We start from the raw sequence: 18,330 nt of genomic DNA on the forward strand, positions 1-18,330 counted from the left end.
CCCTTTCCTTTTATCTCTTGTAAGATAAAAGGTGGTGCAGGCCACACCCCAGGGAAACTCCCTTTACATTGGATCAGGGATGTGACTTTAGTAAGGGTGTTACAATCCCACCCTAATCTTCTTTAACACAAAATTACAATCACAAAATGGAGGACAGCCACACAATACAGGTAATCATGGCCCAGCCAAACTGATACACACATTTTTTTGGGAGACATAATTCAATCCATGACAGCTACTAACCAGAAGGTTGGTAGTTTGAACCCACCCAGATTTGAAAGAAAGTCCTGGCTATCTACTTGCGAAAGGTCACAGCCACTGAAAACCCCATGGAGCGTGGTTCTACTCTGACACACATAGATGGGGTCACCATGAGTCGGAGCTGATGTGACAGCAACTGGTGGTATATTTTTCTTTCTTTTGAACATTTTATTGTGATTTAGATGAAAGTTTACAGAGTCAATTAGTTTCTCACTCAACAGTTCATACACAGCTTGTTTCATGACGTCGGTTGCAAACCCCTCAATGTGTTAGCACTCTCCCTACTTCCTCCCTGGGGTCCCTGTTTCCATTTGCCCAGCTGTCCTGCCCGCACTGTCCTTTTGAACTTTGCTTTTGGGCAAATGCTGCCCTTTAGGGCTCGTACAGTTGATTGTCCTGAGGTGTTCATTCCTTACTGGTGTTATTGTTCATCTTATAGGCCTGTCTATTGTATGGTTATAATGTGATCTCTGGGAGTGATTTCAGTTCCAAGTTTGACTGGAGTCTAAGGGCCATAGTCTCAGGAGTTCCACCAGTCTCTATCAGACCAATAAGTCTGGTCTTATTAAAGTTATGACTTTAAATATTGTTCTACATTTCTCTCCCATTCTGTCCATGACCTACTATTGCTGTCTGAGTCAGAGTGGTAGGTAGTGGTAGCGGGGCACCATCTAGTTCTTCTGGTCTCAGCCTAGTGGAGGCCGTGGTTCATGTGGTCCATTAGTCCTTTGGACTGTTTCCTTGAGTCTTTGGTTTTCTTCAGTCTTCTTTGCTCTGGACAAGAAGAGACCTATATTGTCGTATCTTAGGAGGCCGCTCACAAGCTTTTAAGACCCTAGTCACTACTCACCAAGGTAGGATGTAGAACATTGTCTATATGGATTATGACATGCCAACTGACCTAGATGTCCTCCGACCTAGATGTCCCCTGAGACTATGGTCCCTAGCCCGCAAGCCCAGTATCTTAGTCCCGGGAGGTACATAGTTATGGCTAAGAAGTGTTCATGACTGTGGCCCATGTGCACTATTGCATACATGGGTATATTTGCAGCATGTACGCACATATATATGTGGGTGTACTTCCATACGCCCTCCCACCCATTCAGCTCACATATCTACCTATGTATCCACTCGTACATTATTATTACTGTTGATGCAGGATTATATATGTATTAGTATTCACTGTTGTTGCCTTTTACCCTTACATACCTTTCAGTGTCTTCCTTTACCTTGATTATGGTGTGCTGACTTCCTCCATCTTGTGTATTCTCTCTCCCTTCACCAACCAAAGTTAGTACGCGTCTAATATCTAGTTAGTGGTTTTCCCTTCCCCCTCCCATCCCTTTTAACCATCAAAGAATGTTTCTGTCCGTGTGAAAACCTTTTCTTGACTTTTTATAATAGTGTTCTCACACAATATTTGTCCTTTGGTGATTGACTTATTTCACTCAGCCTAATGTCCTCCAGGTTCATCCATGTTGTGAGATGTTTCATGGATTCGTCGTCATTCTTTAACATTGCGTAGTATTCCATTGCGTGTATGTACCACAGTTTGTTTATCCATTCATCAGTTGATGGACATTCAGGCTGTTTCTATCTTTTTGCTATTGTGAATAATGCTGCAATGAACATGGGTGTGCATGTGTCTATTCGTGTCACGGCTCTTGTTTCTCTAGGACTGCTGGATCATGCAGTATTTCTATTTCTAGCTTTTTGAGGAAGCGCCATATCATTTTTCATAGTAGTTGAACCATTTTAGATTCCCACCAGCAGTGTATGAGCGTTCCAATCTCCCCACAGCCTCTCCAGCTTTTGTTATTTTCTGGGTTTTTTTTTTTTTTTTAATCAGTGCCATTACTGGTGTGAGATGGAATCTCATTGCAGTTTTGATTTGCGTATCTCTCTGATGGCTGATGATCATGAGCATCTCTTCATGTGTTTGTTGGCTGCCTGGATGTTCTTTTTGGTGAAGAGTCTGCTCACGGCCTTTGCCCATTTTTTAATTGGGCTGTCTTTTTGTTGTTGAGTTGTTGGAGTTTCCTACAAATTTTAGAGATTAGACCCAGATATGTTGTTGCTCATATTTTAGTCTGTAGGTTCTTTCAGTGGTTTATTTTTCATTTAACATATTGTGAGCCTTTTCCTTTGTCACAAAATATTCTTCTACAATGTGATTTTGTAAAAATAACGAGATGAAATTCATGTAACATAAAATTAGCCATTTTAGGGTGAACAATTCAGCAGCATTTAGTACACCCACAGTGTTGTGTGTCCACCAGCTCTTACAAAATTATTTTTAAGGCCCATTCGTTGGTCTGTTGTATGAAGTGCCCTTTTTATAATCATCCTGACTGATACCTGTTTGTTCCTTGTTTCTTCGTATTAGGGATAATACTTCTCACAACAATTTTTGACACACATTTCTGATTGTTTCCTGCAGATAAACCCTAGAAATGGAATTACTGGAAGAAACATTCAACTCTTCTGCCTGTAGCAATGAACTGTCCTACTGTCTCCTCACCCCACCACCGCCTCCCTTTTTGTTTTGCATTTAAAAGGTGTGGAGCATCCAGTGGGTGAAGCCACAGCAGCCTGGTGCAGTCCAGCCAGGGGATGGTGACAACCGTGGATGGACAAAGGTGTTGGTCTTATTGTTCAAGCCTAAGCAATGCTCTGCGAGTAGCTCATAAAGGGCATCTTTGAAAGTAAGTCCTTTCTGCTTTCATCCTCTGGGCTAAAGGACAACCTGACACGTGAGGCAGTGGAGTGCAAAGACAGAGAGGAGCTTTGGAGTTGGAAATAACTGGGTTCAAATCCAACCTGTGTCCTACCCTGGAGGTGGGGTGTTACCTCAACCCCAAAGCCCTGAGGTGAGAATGGGATGACTGAGGCAATGTGCACAAAGCACCTGGCACCATGCTTGGCACAGCGGCAGGCGCCCAGGGCACAGGGCTGATGCCAACGCAGGCCATGTCATTGACCAACCACATTTACAGGTGTCCATTAGGCAGCCTCCCTCGGTGGTGTAAACGGTTAACACGCTTGGCTGCTGATCGAAAGGTTGGCAGTTTGAACCCACGCAGGGCCTTGGAAGAAAGGCCTGGCAATCTACATCAAAAGATCAGCTATTGGAAACCCTGTGGAGCACAATTCTACTCTGACACACAGGGGGTTGTCATTAGTCAGAGTCAACTCCATGGTAACTGGTTTATTTTCCAGCCTGGAGACAATACCCACAAGGAGTAAAACCTTGAAACAACATGAGCCATCCAGGGCGGAATATGTAGGACAGCTCAGTGGTTCTCAACACTGTGGATCATGGTAAATGGCTGGGGGTTTTATCCCAATTTGCAAAGGAAGGAATAGATGCAGTTTTCTCCTCCAGGAAACCTTTTACCAATAACTAGTAACTGCTACTGCTTATCCGGATGACAAAAGTTAATGTTTGGGGGCACCTGCCTTGTGCCGGGCACCAGCTATGCCCTCCGCCTACTTTTTTTCCTCAAAACAACCCCCAAGAGGTGGTGCATTTTTACCCCCAGCCAACAGATGAGGAAGCTGAGAATCAGAGGTGCGGTGACTTCCCCCAGTGACTCCCCCAGTGGAAGCCTCTGCAAGAGATACATACAGCCTGGCCTCACAGAGCAACTGTTCTAGAGGGGCAAGAGGGCTTGGCATGTAATAGCACAAAACCAAACCAAAACCAAATCTGCTGCCATCAAGTTGATTCTGACTCATAGTGACCCTAGAGGACAGAGAAGAACTGCCCCATAGGGTTTCAAGGAGCAGCTGGTAGATTTGAACCACCGACCTTTTGGTTAGCAGCCGAGCTCTGAAGCCACTGTGCCACCAGGGCTCCAATACAATAACACAAGAAGGGGTTAATTACAAGCTGAAATAAATGCTCCTGAAAGCACATGCCAGGACCTAGACTTAGGGTGGACAGTGGTCAGGGAAGCCTTCCCCACCAAGAAGGGATGGAGGGGCAGAGAGAAACAACACATGCCAAGGCCCTGGGGCAGGATCACATGTGTGAGGAACCTCAACAAAGTCTGGGATGGCCAGGGGAAGAAAGGAACACAAGAAAGGAGAGGGCGGCAGGGGACCGGGTAGGAACTTTGATGCTGTCTCCAGGGCCACCAGAGCCTTCAGCAGGGGAGTGACATCTGATCAGGTGCCACCCTGCATGAAGGCCATGCCCAGCTGACCTCCAGGAGACAGGCATTGCACTTCCATTATCCAGTCCATCAGCCGCACAGGCCAGGGTTACAGGGAGATATCTGGGGAGAGTTGGGCCACCCTCAATTCCCTCTTTATAACTGCAGAACCCTTAACCTTCCCCTGGCGGCCTCGCCCCTGATGAGATTATTACCTGCTCACCTGCATGGGCTTAGCTTGTGCCAGGCTCTGTGCTCAGAGCTTCACCTGGCCTCGCATTCAAGCCTCAGGACAGCCCGGGTAGGCGCGGGCTACCACCTATTTTCCAGATGGGAAACTAAGCCATAAACAATCAAGTCACCTGCCCCAGGTCACAGAATAAATGACAGCGGGGATCTAAATTCAGTGCACCTGAGATCAAAGCCCCCACTTTAGTCACAATGCTAAAAGTCTAACAGTCATCTTGTCAATAATTATGCACAGTCATACACACGTAGGGGCCCTTGTGGCACAGTGGTTAAGAGCTCGGCCGCTAACCCGAAGGTCAGCAGTTCAAATCCACCAGCTGCTCCTTGGAAACCCTATGGGGCAATTCTACACCATCCTATAGGGTCACCATGAGTCAGAATCGAGTTGATGGCAACGCGTTTTTTTTTTAATACACGCGTGGGCAGGATCTTTAAGTTCATCTAACTTCAGTGATACAAAAGTAAGGGCGGGTGGCTACTAGGGGTGAGAGAGGGAGAAACGGGGAATCAGTGTTTAAGAAACTGTGCATTTGTTTATAGTGATGGAAAATTTGGTGCCAGGTATTGGTGATAGTTGCACAACATGACTGATGTAATTGGTCGCACTGAATTGCACACAGGAAAAATGCTGAATGGGCAAGTGTTATCTATATTTTTCTAACAATGACAAAGAAAAACCAAAGGCAGGACCTGACCTCACCGGCAGTCCGCTGCCTGGCGGGCTCCTGCCTTCTAAGTCCTCCCCGGCCGGGCCACGCCCAGACTGTGGGGACCCTCTGGTTTGTCCTGAGGCTGACACTGGTTTCTTACCAGCAAGACTGGAAAAGCCCACGCAGCTCCTCCTGGAGCGCTACTATTTGCCTCCACCCACCCTCCAACGTCTGAAACTTGGAAAATTCCCCCGACCTCACCCTGAGTGTTTGAGAAACAATCCTTGCCTTTGTTCCCATCCAGAACGGGCATGATCACCCACCTGGCACAGGAGCCTTGAAGCAGCAAGTCCAGAAAAAATGTGTCTCCACTGGGGCTAAAAGGTGATCAGGAAAACGAGTCTGGTGAAGGGAACATTAGATCTCAAAGTGCCTGGTCAGCTGTCACAGGCTAAGTAAGGTCAGCTTACTTAGCCTGTGACAGACTCCAAATGATTAAGAACTGCAGTGTTAATGCCTCAATTTTACTAAAAACACCCTCTTTCCCCAGCTCTCATCCCTTCCCTTCCTGGACCACCACCAAAACATCCATGCATGGGCCCAGCCTCTTCTCTCAGACTCTCAGGTCATAGAGGGGATTTATGTTAGCACCTGACAAAGTTCCTAGATTGTGGGCAGGGGATTGTCCCCCCCCCCACCCCCATTTTTCTATGGCCCCGAAAGAACCTAAGATCTGCTCTTCTGCGGGATAATCTAAATAAATAGCTACTATTTACCAAGTGCCTAGCCTTTGCCAAGCATGGAATTGGGTGCTTCACAGACTCCATCTCATTTAATCCTCACAATAATTCTATAAAGTGGTTCCTAGTCCCATCCGGCAGATGAAAACATCGAGGATTAGGAAAGAAAGTGGAGTCAGGAGGGCAGGGATCACGTGTGCATCTTGTCCATTACTGGGTCCCCAGTATATACACTGTGGGCCTCAAATAAATGCTGAAGAATGTCTGACTCCAAACCCCCATGGCTGGCACTGCGCCTTGTTGAAAATCCCAGTCCAAACGAGTCTTCTGACCAGAAACTTGAACCTAAACTCTGACCCCCCAAAACAGACTAATCTCACTGATTTGTAAAACCTCCAACTCAAATATTACCTTCTCAATTTAATAATGGATCTAAAAATTGACCTTCAAAGCTTCCTCGTATATAAGTTTGAGCAGAATTGAACCTTATTTTTAAACAAATCCAAATAGCCTCCAAACAGAACATACTGTTTTGTTCCAGTCCCTAAATATGTTTAGAGTTGGGTAGGGGGAACAATAGAAACAGATGATTTCTTCTGGTCTAATCTCCTGACTTCTGTGTTTCACTGTATCGTTTTAGAGAAACCAATTTCTTCTTCTTCTTTTTTTAATTGTGCTTTAGGTGAAAGTTGACAGAGCAAATTAGTTTCTCATTAAACCATTAATACACAAATTGTTTTATGACACTGGTTGCCAATCCCACGATGGGTCAACACTCCCCTTCTTGACCTCTGGTTCCCCATTTCCATTTGTCCAGTTTTTCTGCCCCTTCCTGTCTTCTCGTCTTTGCTTTTGGGCTGGTGTCCCCACTTAGTCTCGTATACACGGTTGAACTACGTGTGTTGTTTGTTTTATAGGCCTGTCTAATCTTTGGCTGAAGGGTGAACTTCAGGAGTGACTCCAGTACTGAGTTAAAAGGGAGTCCGGGGAGAGAAACCAATCTCATTGGAAGACCAGTGTTAGACTCAACACTATTGCCTAAGTAACCTTCAAAGCAAAAGGTCCAGAAGGATGACAGTGTTATGAGGACAATGTACCGTTCCTACAAGAAGATCGTATCATCTGTAAATGTGAGAGATGGTGCAATGCTCCCCTCCAGAAAAAGGCCAGGGAGCCAAGTTTACTGATTTTGCGTTACTTTCCCTTAACTCCAAAGATCCCATTTGAATTTTGTCTCATTGGAAAAGGCCTTACCCATGCTGTGTCCATCCCTCCCCTTCTTGCATCCATCCACCTGTCCGGCCCTAACTTTGTGGCCCACTTCCAGTTTTGCTCCCGTGGAGTGAGGACAGGGCATGCTGAGGATAGGGGTGGAAAACAGGCACGTATTAAGGGCCTACTATGCCCAGGACAGTGAAGATGTATTACTCTCAATACTTCCCTTGAGAAGGGAACAAAGTCTCCATAACTTGCTGTACAAGGTTGTTCTTTTCACCTAAAGTAATATCGAGGGCAGTGTAGCTAATTGGTTAGGCGTGTGGATGTTTCAATCTGATGTTTGAACCTCAGCACTGCCATTTCTCTTCGTGTCCTTGGGCAAGCTATCTAATCTCTGGACCTCAGAATCTCAACAGTGAGGGTGCTAATGTTACCTCCCACATGGGGCTGGGGAGTGGTGAGAGCAAACGTAAAGGGCACCAGGAGCAGGAATCAGCCACGCTAACATTCCAGGGTCTACTGTCACTTCCTCTCTACTGCCCCCTAGCATTACGGAAAAAGCTGTCCACGGCCTTTGACTACACACGGACGCGTTCAAGTCCACCCCTTACTGGATGGCTAGGCCTTTATAGAGAGGACACAGGAGCAGTCTAGTTACGGGTCTGCTGCACCTCGAATCCCAGCTCTGCCACTAGCCCACTGTGAGATGCTGCATCAGTGACTGCGTCTCTGTGTCTCAGTTTCCCCATCTGTAAAATGGGGACAGTAAGACTGCCCACCCCACAGGGTAGCTGTGGAGATAAATGAGATTTGTATAAAGCAGTTGGCACTGAAATGTCAGCTCTGAGAAGTAAGGAGAAACAGCGAGAGTGGAAAAGAATCAATCGGCAAAACAACGAACAGTATACTGGGTGAGCAGGAATAGAAGTGAAGGCTACGCCAAGGTTAGGTGGCCAGAGCTTGACAGAATTTTGTCTTCTGGGAAACAGTCCTCTGCCCAGGGCTGCCTCCTGACACTCCTTCTTCCACTTTTCTTGGGGTCCGAGGAGGGCAGGCAGCAGGCCTGGGGAAGGGGGGTATCCTGGGAAAGAAAAGAAATGAGTTACAGGCAAACCCAATTTTTTCCTCTAGGATGCTGCCAATCCCTAAAATTTCCATAATATCCTTTTTGGGCAATGGCCAAAAGGCTTGTATTCTCTGTCCTTGCTCTTCCTTAACATTCATCGTCCCCTTCGGATACAGATCATTTAGTGAGCACTACATGAAAGGTTGATCTGCTTCCGTAAAGATTCCAGCCTTGGAAACCCTATGAGGCAGGTCTACTCTGTCCTACAGGGTCACTATGAATCGGAACTGACTCCACGGTACATAACACCATGTGCTAGGTAGAGCCCCTGGGTGGTACAAACGGTTAACGTACTCAGCTGCTCACTGAAAGGCTGGAGGTTCTAGTCCTTCCAGAAGCACCTCGGAAGATAGGTCTGGCAATCTACTGAAAAATTAGCCATTGAAAACCCTACGGAGCACACTTCTGCTCCGACACACCTGAGGTGATCACGAGGCAGAGTCAACTCGTCAGCAACTGGTTTTATGTGCCAGGTACTGTGCGGTAAGCCCCTTACGTTCATCCCCCTGCTTCACGCTCACACCGCCCTGCGAAGCAAGACCACCGGTCGAGTCTATGGATGAGAAACTGAGGAGCAGAACTGCACAGTCCCGGGGTCACAGTTACAGTGGCAGAGCCGGGAACCGACCCCTAATTTGACAGGCACTAAAAAGTTAACTCACAGGGCACGAGCACACAGGAGGTGAGAGCTAAGGTTCTGCTGGGAGAACGAACACGTGACTCTTTGTCTGAATGACAGAAATCTGCTTGCGGCTCCTAAATTTCAGTGGCCCTTTTCAAATTTCTGAAAAGAAAGTCCATTGGTTCTAATGTCAAATTTTTCCTTGACGTAAGTACCCCTGTGGCCGCAGGGAGGGCTCCAGACACAACCCCCACTGGAGAACGAGGTGGATGGTGTGGAAGGTGGAGGCAGAGGGTTCTTCGTCTCTGACGTGCAGGAAACCCTGGCTACTCTCCCTCCCCCGAACATGCCTTCCCCTCAGGCAGAGTCCTCAGAACACCACGCTAGGGCCCCCAACTATGCAGGACACAGGAGAGATGCTCTAAAATCACAAACCACAGCAATCTTAGCACAAAACGTTTTATTTGATGTGGAAATCCTAAGGTACAAAAAAGCACATTTTGAAAATGTCAACTGTGAGCTACGGTCACCTATTTACAAGATTATGTACAAATCAGCTAAGTCATTGACGCCTTCAACGTACAAATACAGCACACTGCTACCGTCTGTGAGGCTCACTATTCCAACAAATCCCAGAGAGCCAACAAACTTCAAGATGAAACAAGAACAGCAATAATAACCACGGTGTTCCACAGGCTTCCCCTCCCTCCAGAACGTGGGAATAGAGCGCTTCTGCAGGGAAAAATTCCTTTTTTTTTAATTGACAGTGAAACTAGAAGTTACCTACTCGCTAAATGAACACATTTGGTTTTTACAAAAGCTTCTGCTGCTGTCCTCACTACATTTTTTTCTTTGAGAGAAAAAGCTTCTATAACACATGCATGCATCGGTGTAATCCAACGGTAATTTCTAATGTTGAGAGCAGCCAACTTTGCCTGTATCATACACAAACAAAAGATTGTGTCTTTGAATCTTCTCAAATGAAATTTTATTTGATGTAAACATTCGATCTGCAGTTGCAACTGTTTGCTTTTGTCCGATTTCTGATAGTGCAAAACACAGTGCCTGGTCAGTGCAGACCTGAGGCTACAGCCCTTTAGGACATGGAAAAGGTCTTCGAGGTGTTCGTGGTCCCAGCTGAATTGTGGAGAGGAACCCAAGAGTAGGGGAGAAGACAATTAGCCAAAATCCCCAAAAGGTCCTCAATGGGGGGATTCAAATGCGTTTGCAAGTTAAGCTTCAAACAGCAACTGGGACGCAGCACTTAGCAACTGCTGCCAGTGGTTAAACTGAAGTCTGAACCATTTAATAATATTGTGAGTCAGCAACTCTAGGTGATGTCTATTAAAAAAACCAAACCAAACCCGTTGCCATCGAGTCGATTCCGACTCACAGAGACCCTACAGGACAGAGCAGAACCGCCCCATAGGGTTTCCAAGGAGCGGCTGGTGGATTGGAACTGCCAACCTTTTGTTTAGCAGCCGTAGCTCTTAACCACTTTGCCACCAGGGTTTCCTGGTGATGTCTATAGATACGTAAAAATAGAACACAAAACTGAGAAGGAGGGGTAGGTGCCACTCAGAAGGTAAGGGCTAGTCTTGGAGAGTATCTCGAAGCAGCTCAGGAATGACGTTAAAAACGTGAGGAATACGCAATACGTGTTCTGATGTCAGGAAGGAAAAAAATCCCACTAGAGGGACCACTGCCAAGGGGGGGAACCACGTGGCAGTCAAAGGATCCTCAAAATCAATACAGGCCATGTGCCATGTTTTAAAAATGCCATTATATTTTAAACTAGTAACAGAAGCCAGTCACGGAAGAGTGTCCCCATAATCCCACCCTGAGCTTGGCGTTCACCTGGCACCAACGTGAATAAGGTGCCACGTTCAACGTGAACAACTAAACTAAGGGTGAAGCCGAGAAACTAACAGCAAAAATCGTTAAGCCCCTGGAACACGAGAGCTATGAAGAATGGTTTAAGTAGGTGGGATTATTCATCACCGAAATAAAAACACCAGGGGATGACCTCATCGAGGTTTTCAGATACAGGGAAGGTGACCAGCTGTTCTTTCTCCTCTACAAGCCAAACAAAAAAAGGCGGGTTTCAATTTCCATAAGGAAGACATACAAAGAACTCTCTGATCAGTAGGGCAGGTTACAGAATCTCCTTCACTGGAAATCCAGCAGCCCATCCACAGTCATATGTCTGTTGAAATAATTCAGGCACAGCCCTGACGGTAAGGGGGAACGCACTAGATGATGCAAACGTTCCCCCAGCTACAATCCTCTAGAAATAGGAATTAACGCTCTTAGCTTACCATCAGACTTGCTTTGTTTATTTTCACCCTGAGCCTGGATGGGAAGGGACGCAGAAAGAATGGCCCGACAGCCCATGAGGACTCTGGGCTGATCTCTCAGTATCAGGTCAAGTTTTCTCCTGTAATGTTTCGCACCTCCGAAACAGCTCACGGATCGTTTAAAACAAGATACTGCAAACAGCTGGCTCTCGTGGACACTAGGCATTCTTTGCACTGTTCCCCACAAGTGCCTGCTTTCCTAATTACATCCAGGCCCTAAGCACAGAAGTGCACATCATCTTAAAAAAGTGATTAAACGAAGAGCTAAAGCTATAAATAAGCTCCTTCAGGTTGTGGAATTCAAGCGAAATTGTTTCATGCGTTGTATTTTTTAAATGTGGAGGACATAAATCTGATTTTGAAATTAACTGGCTTGTCTTTCCTTTAGGACACCATGAAATGTAAAGTAGCTATCAAAGTTTTTTTTTTTTGTTTTTTTTTTTTTTGCTTTAAAGAACAGAAGTTTAGTTTCTCACAGTTTAGGAGACTAAAGGTCCAAATTCAGGGCACCAGCTCGAGGGCAAGGCTCGCTGTCTGCTGTCCTTGTCTCAGCTTCACAGCCTTGGAGGACTTCCCTGCGATCCTTATATGTGCTTCTGTCTTCCTCAGTTTGCGCTCCCTCAGTTATCAAAACATTTTAAACGCATTAGAATCACATCAGATTTCTGAGGGGGAGCAATGGGGAAAAGCAGCAATCCAGCTGACGGCTGCACTGAGCAACAGCATTTTCTAGTGGCGTGGCTATAATTACCACGGATAACTTTCATTTCAAATCTTCTAAAGCACAGGTTGCAAACTGGCAGCTAGTAGGCCAAATCAGGTCCACCCGTGTGTTCTGCTGGACCTGAATTCACTTAAAATAAAAAAAATTAGGTCCTCCAAGGTCGAGAAGGGAGGGTGTTGACATGTCGTGGGGTTGTTAACCAATGTTATAAAACAATATGTGTACTGACTGTTTAATGAGAAGCTATTTGTTCTGTAAACCTTCACCTAAAGTACAATTTAAAAAAATTAAATGTAGATGCCAACATTAAAAATCGGAGTATTTCATAAGAAAATCCAGATTCTCAACTTCTCATGAAAAAAGACAGCATGGCTACAGCTGGCTGCAGTAGCTACGCCCTGTAGTTGGGCCAGGAGCTCTTCAGTTTGCCGTAGTCCCCACCACTCCCTATAGTCTCTCTGACACTGAGAAGGAATATCATTGCCATTTATGATCTCACAGCTATTTTCCTTATCCCTGGCCTGCTACACTGGCACCCCCTGAAGGCATAACATCTGCTAAATAAAAGCAGCAGTCTTCACTAGCAATATGAAATGGCACAGGCTACTAACCTCATACTGGCATTGTCCAGCCACCTCTTTCCAATAAAGACACAAAGAATAATTTCTCTCTCAAGAGGGCCAAATTAGTGTTGAGATGGTTGGGGACTACAGGGTTTTCTTTTGGGAGGGGAGAAGAGGTATAATTTCTTCTTCAGGAATAAAACAGCTCCCCCCACCCTCAGCTTTTTTTCTTTTAAAGATGCTCGACTCAAAAAAGAGAAACCTCTGAAAATCATGTAACCCTACATTTTTAGAGGGGCAGTCTTCCTGTTTGTGCTTAAGTCAGGGGACCTGAGACTAGACGGAGCTGGTTTAAAAAACAAAAAGCAAACACGCGTGGCCATGAAGCAACAAGACGGAACTTCTCACATACATGAACTGAAACACCCATTTATTACACATGGATTCCACCACGTCACCGTTGGCTAAACATGCTTTCAAACTTCTGATCTGGGACTATTTTCAGTTGTTGCTAACGTGGCAACCAAGAAAATTCATCTCATGACTTGATGGCCCCATCTCATTTTTGGCACAAAATACTGTTACCTGACCGGGTCACCTGCCCGAGTACCTGGGCCTAGATCTGAATGACTTCTGATTTTTTTCTTTAGATCACTGTGCTGCTAGGGCCCAAAACAGTCCTCAAGAGGCCCTTCTGCACCTGGTGAGATGGGCTGGAGCCAGCGAGGTGGTCGCCGTCCTCGCTGGAGACAACCTCTGCGAGAAGGGCCCATCTTTACCTGGGCTTAATCTCCCCGCTCGCTCTCCTGGCAGAGCTGATTGTGTCAGATGCTCAATCCTTTCTGCAGGACGCTGGGGAATTCAGATGAACAATCACCCCCTACCTTCTGCTATCTGCAGGCCTCTCAGCGACCAGGAACCCTGGACTTAGCTTGTCTCCTTTCCACAGGACACCATCTAACTTATCCACACACACCTTTTGTTCTCAGGATCAAGGGCGCTCATTGACTTCGCCCCCATATTCTAAATCATATTCCACAATCTTGTTTCCCCCAGTGTCTGAAAGTCTGCCATTTGGCAGAACCTTCTAAATTCCATTTTATCATTTCCATTGTCAGGGACAATTTGTGAGTCAAAAAATGCAGCTCTGCTTAAAACAGATGTTTTGCCTTAATCTGCAGGGCAGCCATTCTCATCCCCGGCAGGAGATGGGGCGAGTCAAAAGGTGAAACCAATAAGGCACGATCAGGCAGCTGGGCTTCTCCACGCACTGAGTCAGGCGTTCACACTGTGCCTCCAGGATCTGCTATGCAGGTTAGAGTGTGAATCTGTTGACCATCAAAAATATCAGTATTTCAAAATAAGTACCCCAGACCCTAAATCCAAACTATAAAATCACCTGCCTTTTGGACTAGCACATTTCCTTTCTCCCTTCCATTTTCAGTAAGTTCATTTGCCAAGCTCTCTCCCCACGTTGCCCATGGGGCCCACTTCAATGCTCCCCCTCCCAGCCCTCCATGCCGTCCCTGCGGCTGCTTTCTCAACCATGCCGCCCTTCATGTGCAAGGCTGAAAATCCATCCTAAAAGCAGCTCCTAACGGTTCCTTTGGGGCATGCAACATTTCCTGTCCTCGCTAGGAAATCTCTCAGAAAATGTTTCAAAGCTCGGATGCAGCAGTCGCCTCCACAGAATGCATGTCGAGGCTGAGAGGCCAGAAGAGTCCTGTGCGGCAGGAGTGCGGTGCTTGCCCAGGATTCCCAGTGACAATGCAGAGCCTCTCTCCTCCAAGAGATGCCTGGTTTTATAGGGGAGACAACCCACAGCTCCCTTTGTCTCTCCCTCAGAGCAGCTGCAAGAAACTCGATGCCAGAGAACAGATGAGCACGTTCTTCTCCTGAGAAGCTGCCAGCTGCCTTTCCAGAACAGGGAGCGTGACATGTGCATCAAAAATACACACAAACCTCTTCCTGCCAGCAGGGGTGCAAACCTTCCCTCCCCACCTGCCAAGCATGTGCCTGGAAGGGAACACCCTCCCCCAGCCTCAGCCCACCCCCCTCGGATGCTTCTCAGCATCATCCCCCTTCATGTTGGTCCTATCTGATGAAGGAGTGAAAGCAACGGCCCGGTGATGAGTGCTGAGTAAACAGGGTGCCTGTGGAAAAGGTGGGGAAAGATGCTCACGCCCCCTTGAGGGCACGAGAAGGGCAGGGAGAGGAATTCCACGGAGCTGACGGCGACATATTGCCATACACTTTGGGAACAGGAATTCTATAGAAAAATCGTTCCTGAGAACATACACCTTTCCTCTTTAAAGCTAATTTTTTTCCTCGTAAGCTCTAAATGCCCATTTTTGGTAGGACAGAACACGACAGACCGATCTCTCATTGGGGGCGTACATGAGCAGTACAAAGTGAACCAGGATTCACTGGGCTGGGGAGGCGCGTACTTTTAAGATTCGAGAATTTTAATGATTTCAGGTAACGCATCTTCTTTAGACGATAATCAAAGGGCACAATCGGCTCTGTGACAGCCCTGTTTCTACCTTAAAAAAAGGTTTGTCGTTAGTCAACAGCACTTCAGCAGAGTAGCTGGCAGCCACCTCCACCACTGCGGTGGACTGCGCTCCCTAGCATCACAGGACGTGGCTTCAGGCCAGAAGACCAACCGAAGCACGAACTTCAACTTCCAGTAATACGGCCCAGCTGAGTACCAGTTTCCTACAAATAAACTTCAGGGCACCAACATCGGAGACGCAGTGCAGCAAATGGAACCCAGGGACACCTGGCAGACAGATGGGCCCCCGCACGACACCAACGCAGACCAAGAACGGGCTCCAGGTGCTGTGGTACCTTTTGGATGATGACCCAACCATGCTGGACAGGAGGGTCAGCCTGGCCCTGCAGCCTCTCAGCCAGCGCGTCACCCCCTAATACATACAGTTGATTTATAAGAGGTGACCTCTGACTTGGAGTTTACTCAACATCCACGGCATCGAAGTTCCACATCAGGAACCGACAGAAACATCGTCTGCAATGACACGGATCTCAGACGGGCTGGCTCTTGATTTCCTGGGGCTGTAATGACACTACGGGTGCTTTTTTCACAAAGCATTTCAAATCAAAGGAGCCACCAGCAAACTGGCGAAGTTTGCTGAACAAGATGAAGTCTGAACGATCAGCGCAAATATTTTCCTGTTTCTCTTTACACGTCTCCTCCCCGTCCCTGGAACAGGCCTAGTCCAAGGACTGGCCTAAGGCAGCCAGCTGTCGTCAGATGCACGGGCGTGCCCCTCAGAGCTCCACATGGTTTTAGAGAACTGAATACTTTGCCAAGGTATCTGGCGGGGGGTTGGGGCAAGGGGAGCAAGTACTGGCCACAGTTTCACTCAGGATATCCTTGTCCAAGACCTCAGCTCCCAGTGGGCCCTGCAACCAGAGGTGGCTGCTGGGGAGCCAGGGAGGGGAGCAGCTAAAGTGGCAATGCTTCGGAGCTTCCATTCCTTACGAAGGCGCGACCGCGTGCAGTTCATCGGTGCAGCTGTGGCACCCAAGTTCCGCTGTGCACAACCCAGAGGCAAGGAGCTTGGAGGGAAGGGCAGGAGGCTCCTCCTCACCTGGGGAAAGGAGAGAGGGCAGAGTCACACAGTCACTGCATGTCATTGGGTCGGGTGCGCGTGCTTGGACTACAGACTAGGCACAGTAAGGCAGGCATCCCACCCATCCGTTATCCCGCTAACAGGGTCTGGTGCCCAGAGCTGAGGAAGGAGGAGAGGTTCCTGGAGGCCAAGGATTTCCATGCAACTCCAGTGAGCCGTGGGCCTGGTGAGAAGCCCCAGGAGGCTCTCCTCACAGAGGCCTCCTCCCTGGGGCTAAGCGCTGAGCCACGATGGAGGGGCACTGTGCCCACAAGCCCCAGGTTCCATAGATGTGGCTTTAAGACAAGGAAAGGATCGGAGGTGGTGAAAATGGCAGGTCCCATCAAGGTAACTCTGCTGCCGCTGAGTCAATTCCAACTCACAGTAACCCCACGGACGCAGAGTAGAACTGCTCCATGGGGTTTTCTTGGCTGTAATTTTACAGAAGTAGATCTCCAGGCTTTCTTCTGTGGCACTGCCAGGTGGGTTTGAACTGTCAACCGTTAGGTTAGCAGTTGAGCCCAAACCATTTGCGCCATCCAGGGACCCTTCCCAACAAAGATACAGGTCCATCAGCCTCATCCAAAACCCTTGGGGCCCAACGTGTTTTGGAGGTTCAGAAAAGTGATACAACGCGCCTACTGTACATTACATAACACCCCTCACAGGGTCTGGGCAGCTCACCCTAAATGAACAGCAACTTTTCTACAGCTCAAACGTGTATCTCCATTAGCTGGGATGAATACAGACTATCAGTAAACTTGCACACTTCACATCAGGTTTTGCTGCCAAGTAAGTCTGTGCCAAAATGAGAAAAGCGCTTTTGTGGATTTGGAGATTGTGGATAAAGGCTGTGGCCCCCACTGGCCCTCTCGGCCCCCCTCTGCCCCTTACCCAGGCCTGAGGAGGAAGACACGCTCCCCGTCAGGGAAGAGGTTTCTGTCTGGTCCGTGGAGAGCCCCTCCATCAGAGGCAGGGACAGCTCGGACGAGGGCACAGACGAGTCATAGATGCCCGAGTCCCGGGGCATGTCCGAGGGGCTGGCGGCCTTCACCACGTGCAGCTGAGGCCGCAGGACGGAGCTGCCCTCGGGGCTGGTCCGGGCCTCCGTGTCTTCATCCAGGCCAAGATGCTGACTCCCGGACCGTGAGCGGGACAGCGCGGCCACCCCAATAACAGCCGCCTCGGCCTTCAGGCAAAAACTGCTCTCGGTCCCTGGTTTGCACATGACGTCGTTTAAAACCAAGCCCGAGTCAAACTTCTCCAGCGCTGGCTCCCGGGGGCGGAGGGGCGGAGGGTGGGAGGGGACGAACTGCTTCTCAAACCAGTCGGGCTCCTCGTCGATAAACTGGTGCATGTTGCAGATGGCGACGTAGAGGGACCGGCCCGCCTTGCTGCGGAAATAGTTCCGCCTGCTGACCTGGCCAGGGTAGGGCCCCGGCTCCTGGAGACGGTGGTCACGGGAGTGCAGGTGGAAACACAGCTGGGGAAGGTTGTCCATGAGCTTGTACTTGGTGCTCAGGTCCAGGATGCTGGGAACGTCGCCCTCACAGGAGTAATCGAAGTAGACGGCGATGAACTTGCCGAGCGCCCCGGCACTCGGCTTGGCCTGGCGTAGCTTCTCGGCGATGGCCGTCACAGCCACCAGGAAGAGCTCCCCTTTCCCCGCGCCTCTGCCGCCTCCCTTGTGCTTGTAGTTCTTCTTGTCCACAAAGTACTTCATGCCTTTGGAACAGACCACGATGGTGAACTGGGACTCGTGGATCTTCTGGATGACCCACTCTCTCTGCCCTTCTCGGCAGAGGCTCAAGTCCTCCCAAAGGTCCAGAGTCACCTGGGAAGAGAACAAAGAGTCTCATCTCACCTGTACAGCGTGCTCAGTAAGAGCCCAGAGAGCAGAAGGGCATGATCAAGAATGTTACAGGAAGGGCATAGCCTCCACCCCTCCACCGTTATTAGCACTGCTGCATGCGGACACCAGCCACCACTGCCTTCTGGGGTGACTGCCACACACCAGGCCCTCTGAGA

General features: G+C 48.2%; 1 protein-coding gene across 3 annotated transcripts in view; it reads right to left on the bottom strand.

Annotated features, from left to right (window-relative positions):
* Positions 1-15,684: 15,684 nt before the first annotated feature.
* The window catches only part of IL17RD (interleukin 17 receptor D), a 69,880-nt gene continuing 67,234 nt past the window's right edge, over positions 15,685-18,330 (bottom strand). Inside the window, exons 12-13 of one of the 3 annotated variants that reach the window (XM_004368632.3) lie at positions 17,197-18,136; positions 15,685-16,281 (exon numbers count right to left, since the gene is read on the bottom strand). In XM_004368632.3, the coding sequence (XP_004368689.1) occupies positions 16,169-16,281; positions 17,197-18,136 (1,053 nt within the window). In that variant the 3' untranslated portion in view covers positions 15,685-16,168. Of the gene's footprint in view, positions 16,282-17,071; positions 18,137-18,330 lie in introns of those variants that run through there. The other 2 variants (XM_004368633.1, XM_004368631.3) reach the window with 2 other exon arrangements.

The sequence above is a fragment of the Trichechus manatus genome, unplaced genomic scaffold (assembly GCF_000243295.1).
Source record: "Trichechus manatus latirostris isolate Lorelei unplaced genomic scaffold, TriManLat1.0 scaffold00001, whole genome shotgun sequence".
NCBI lineage: Eukaryota > Metazoa > Chordata > Mammalia > Sirenia > Trichechidae > Trichechus > Trichechus manatus.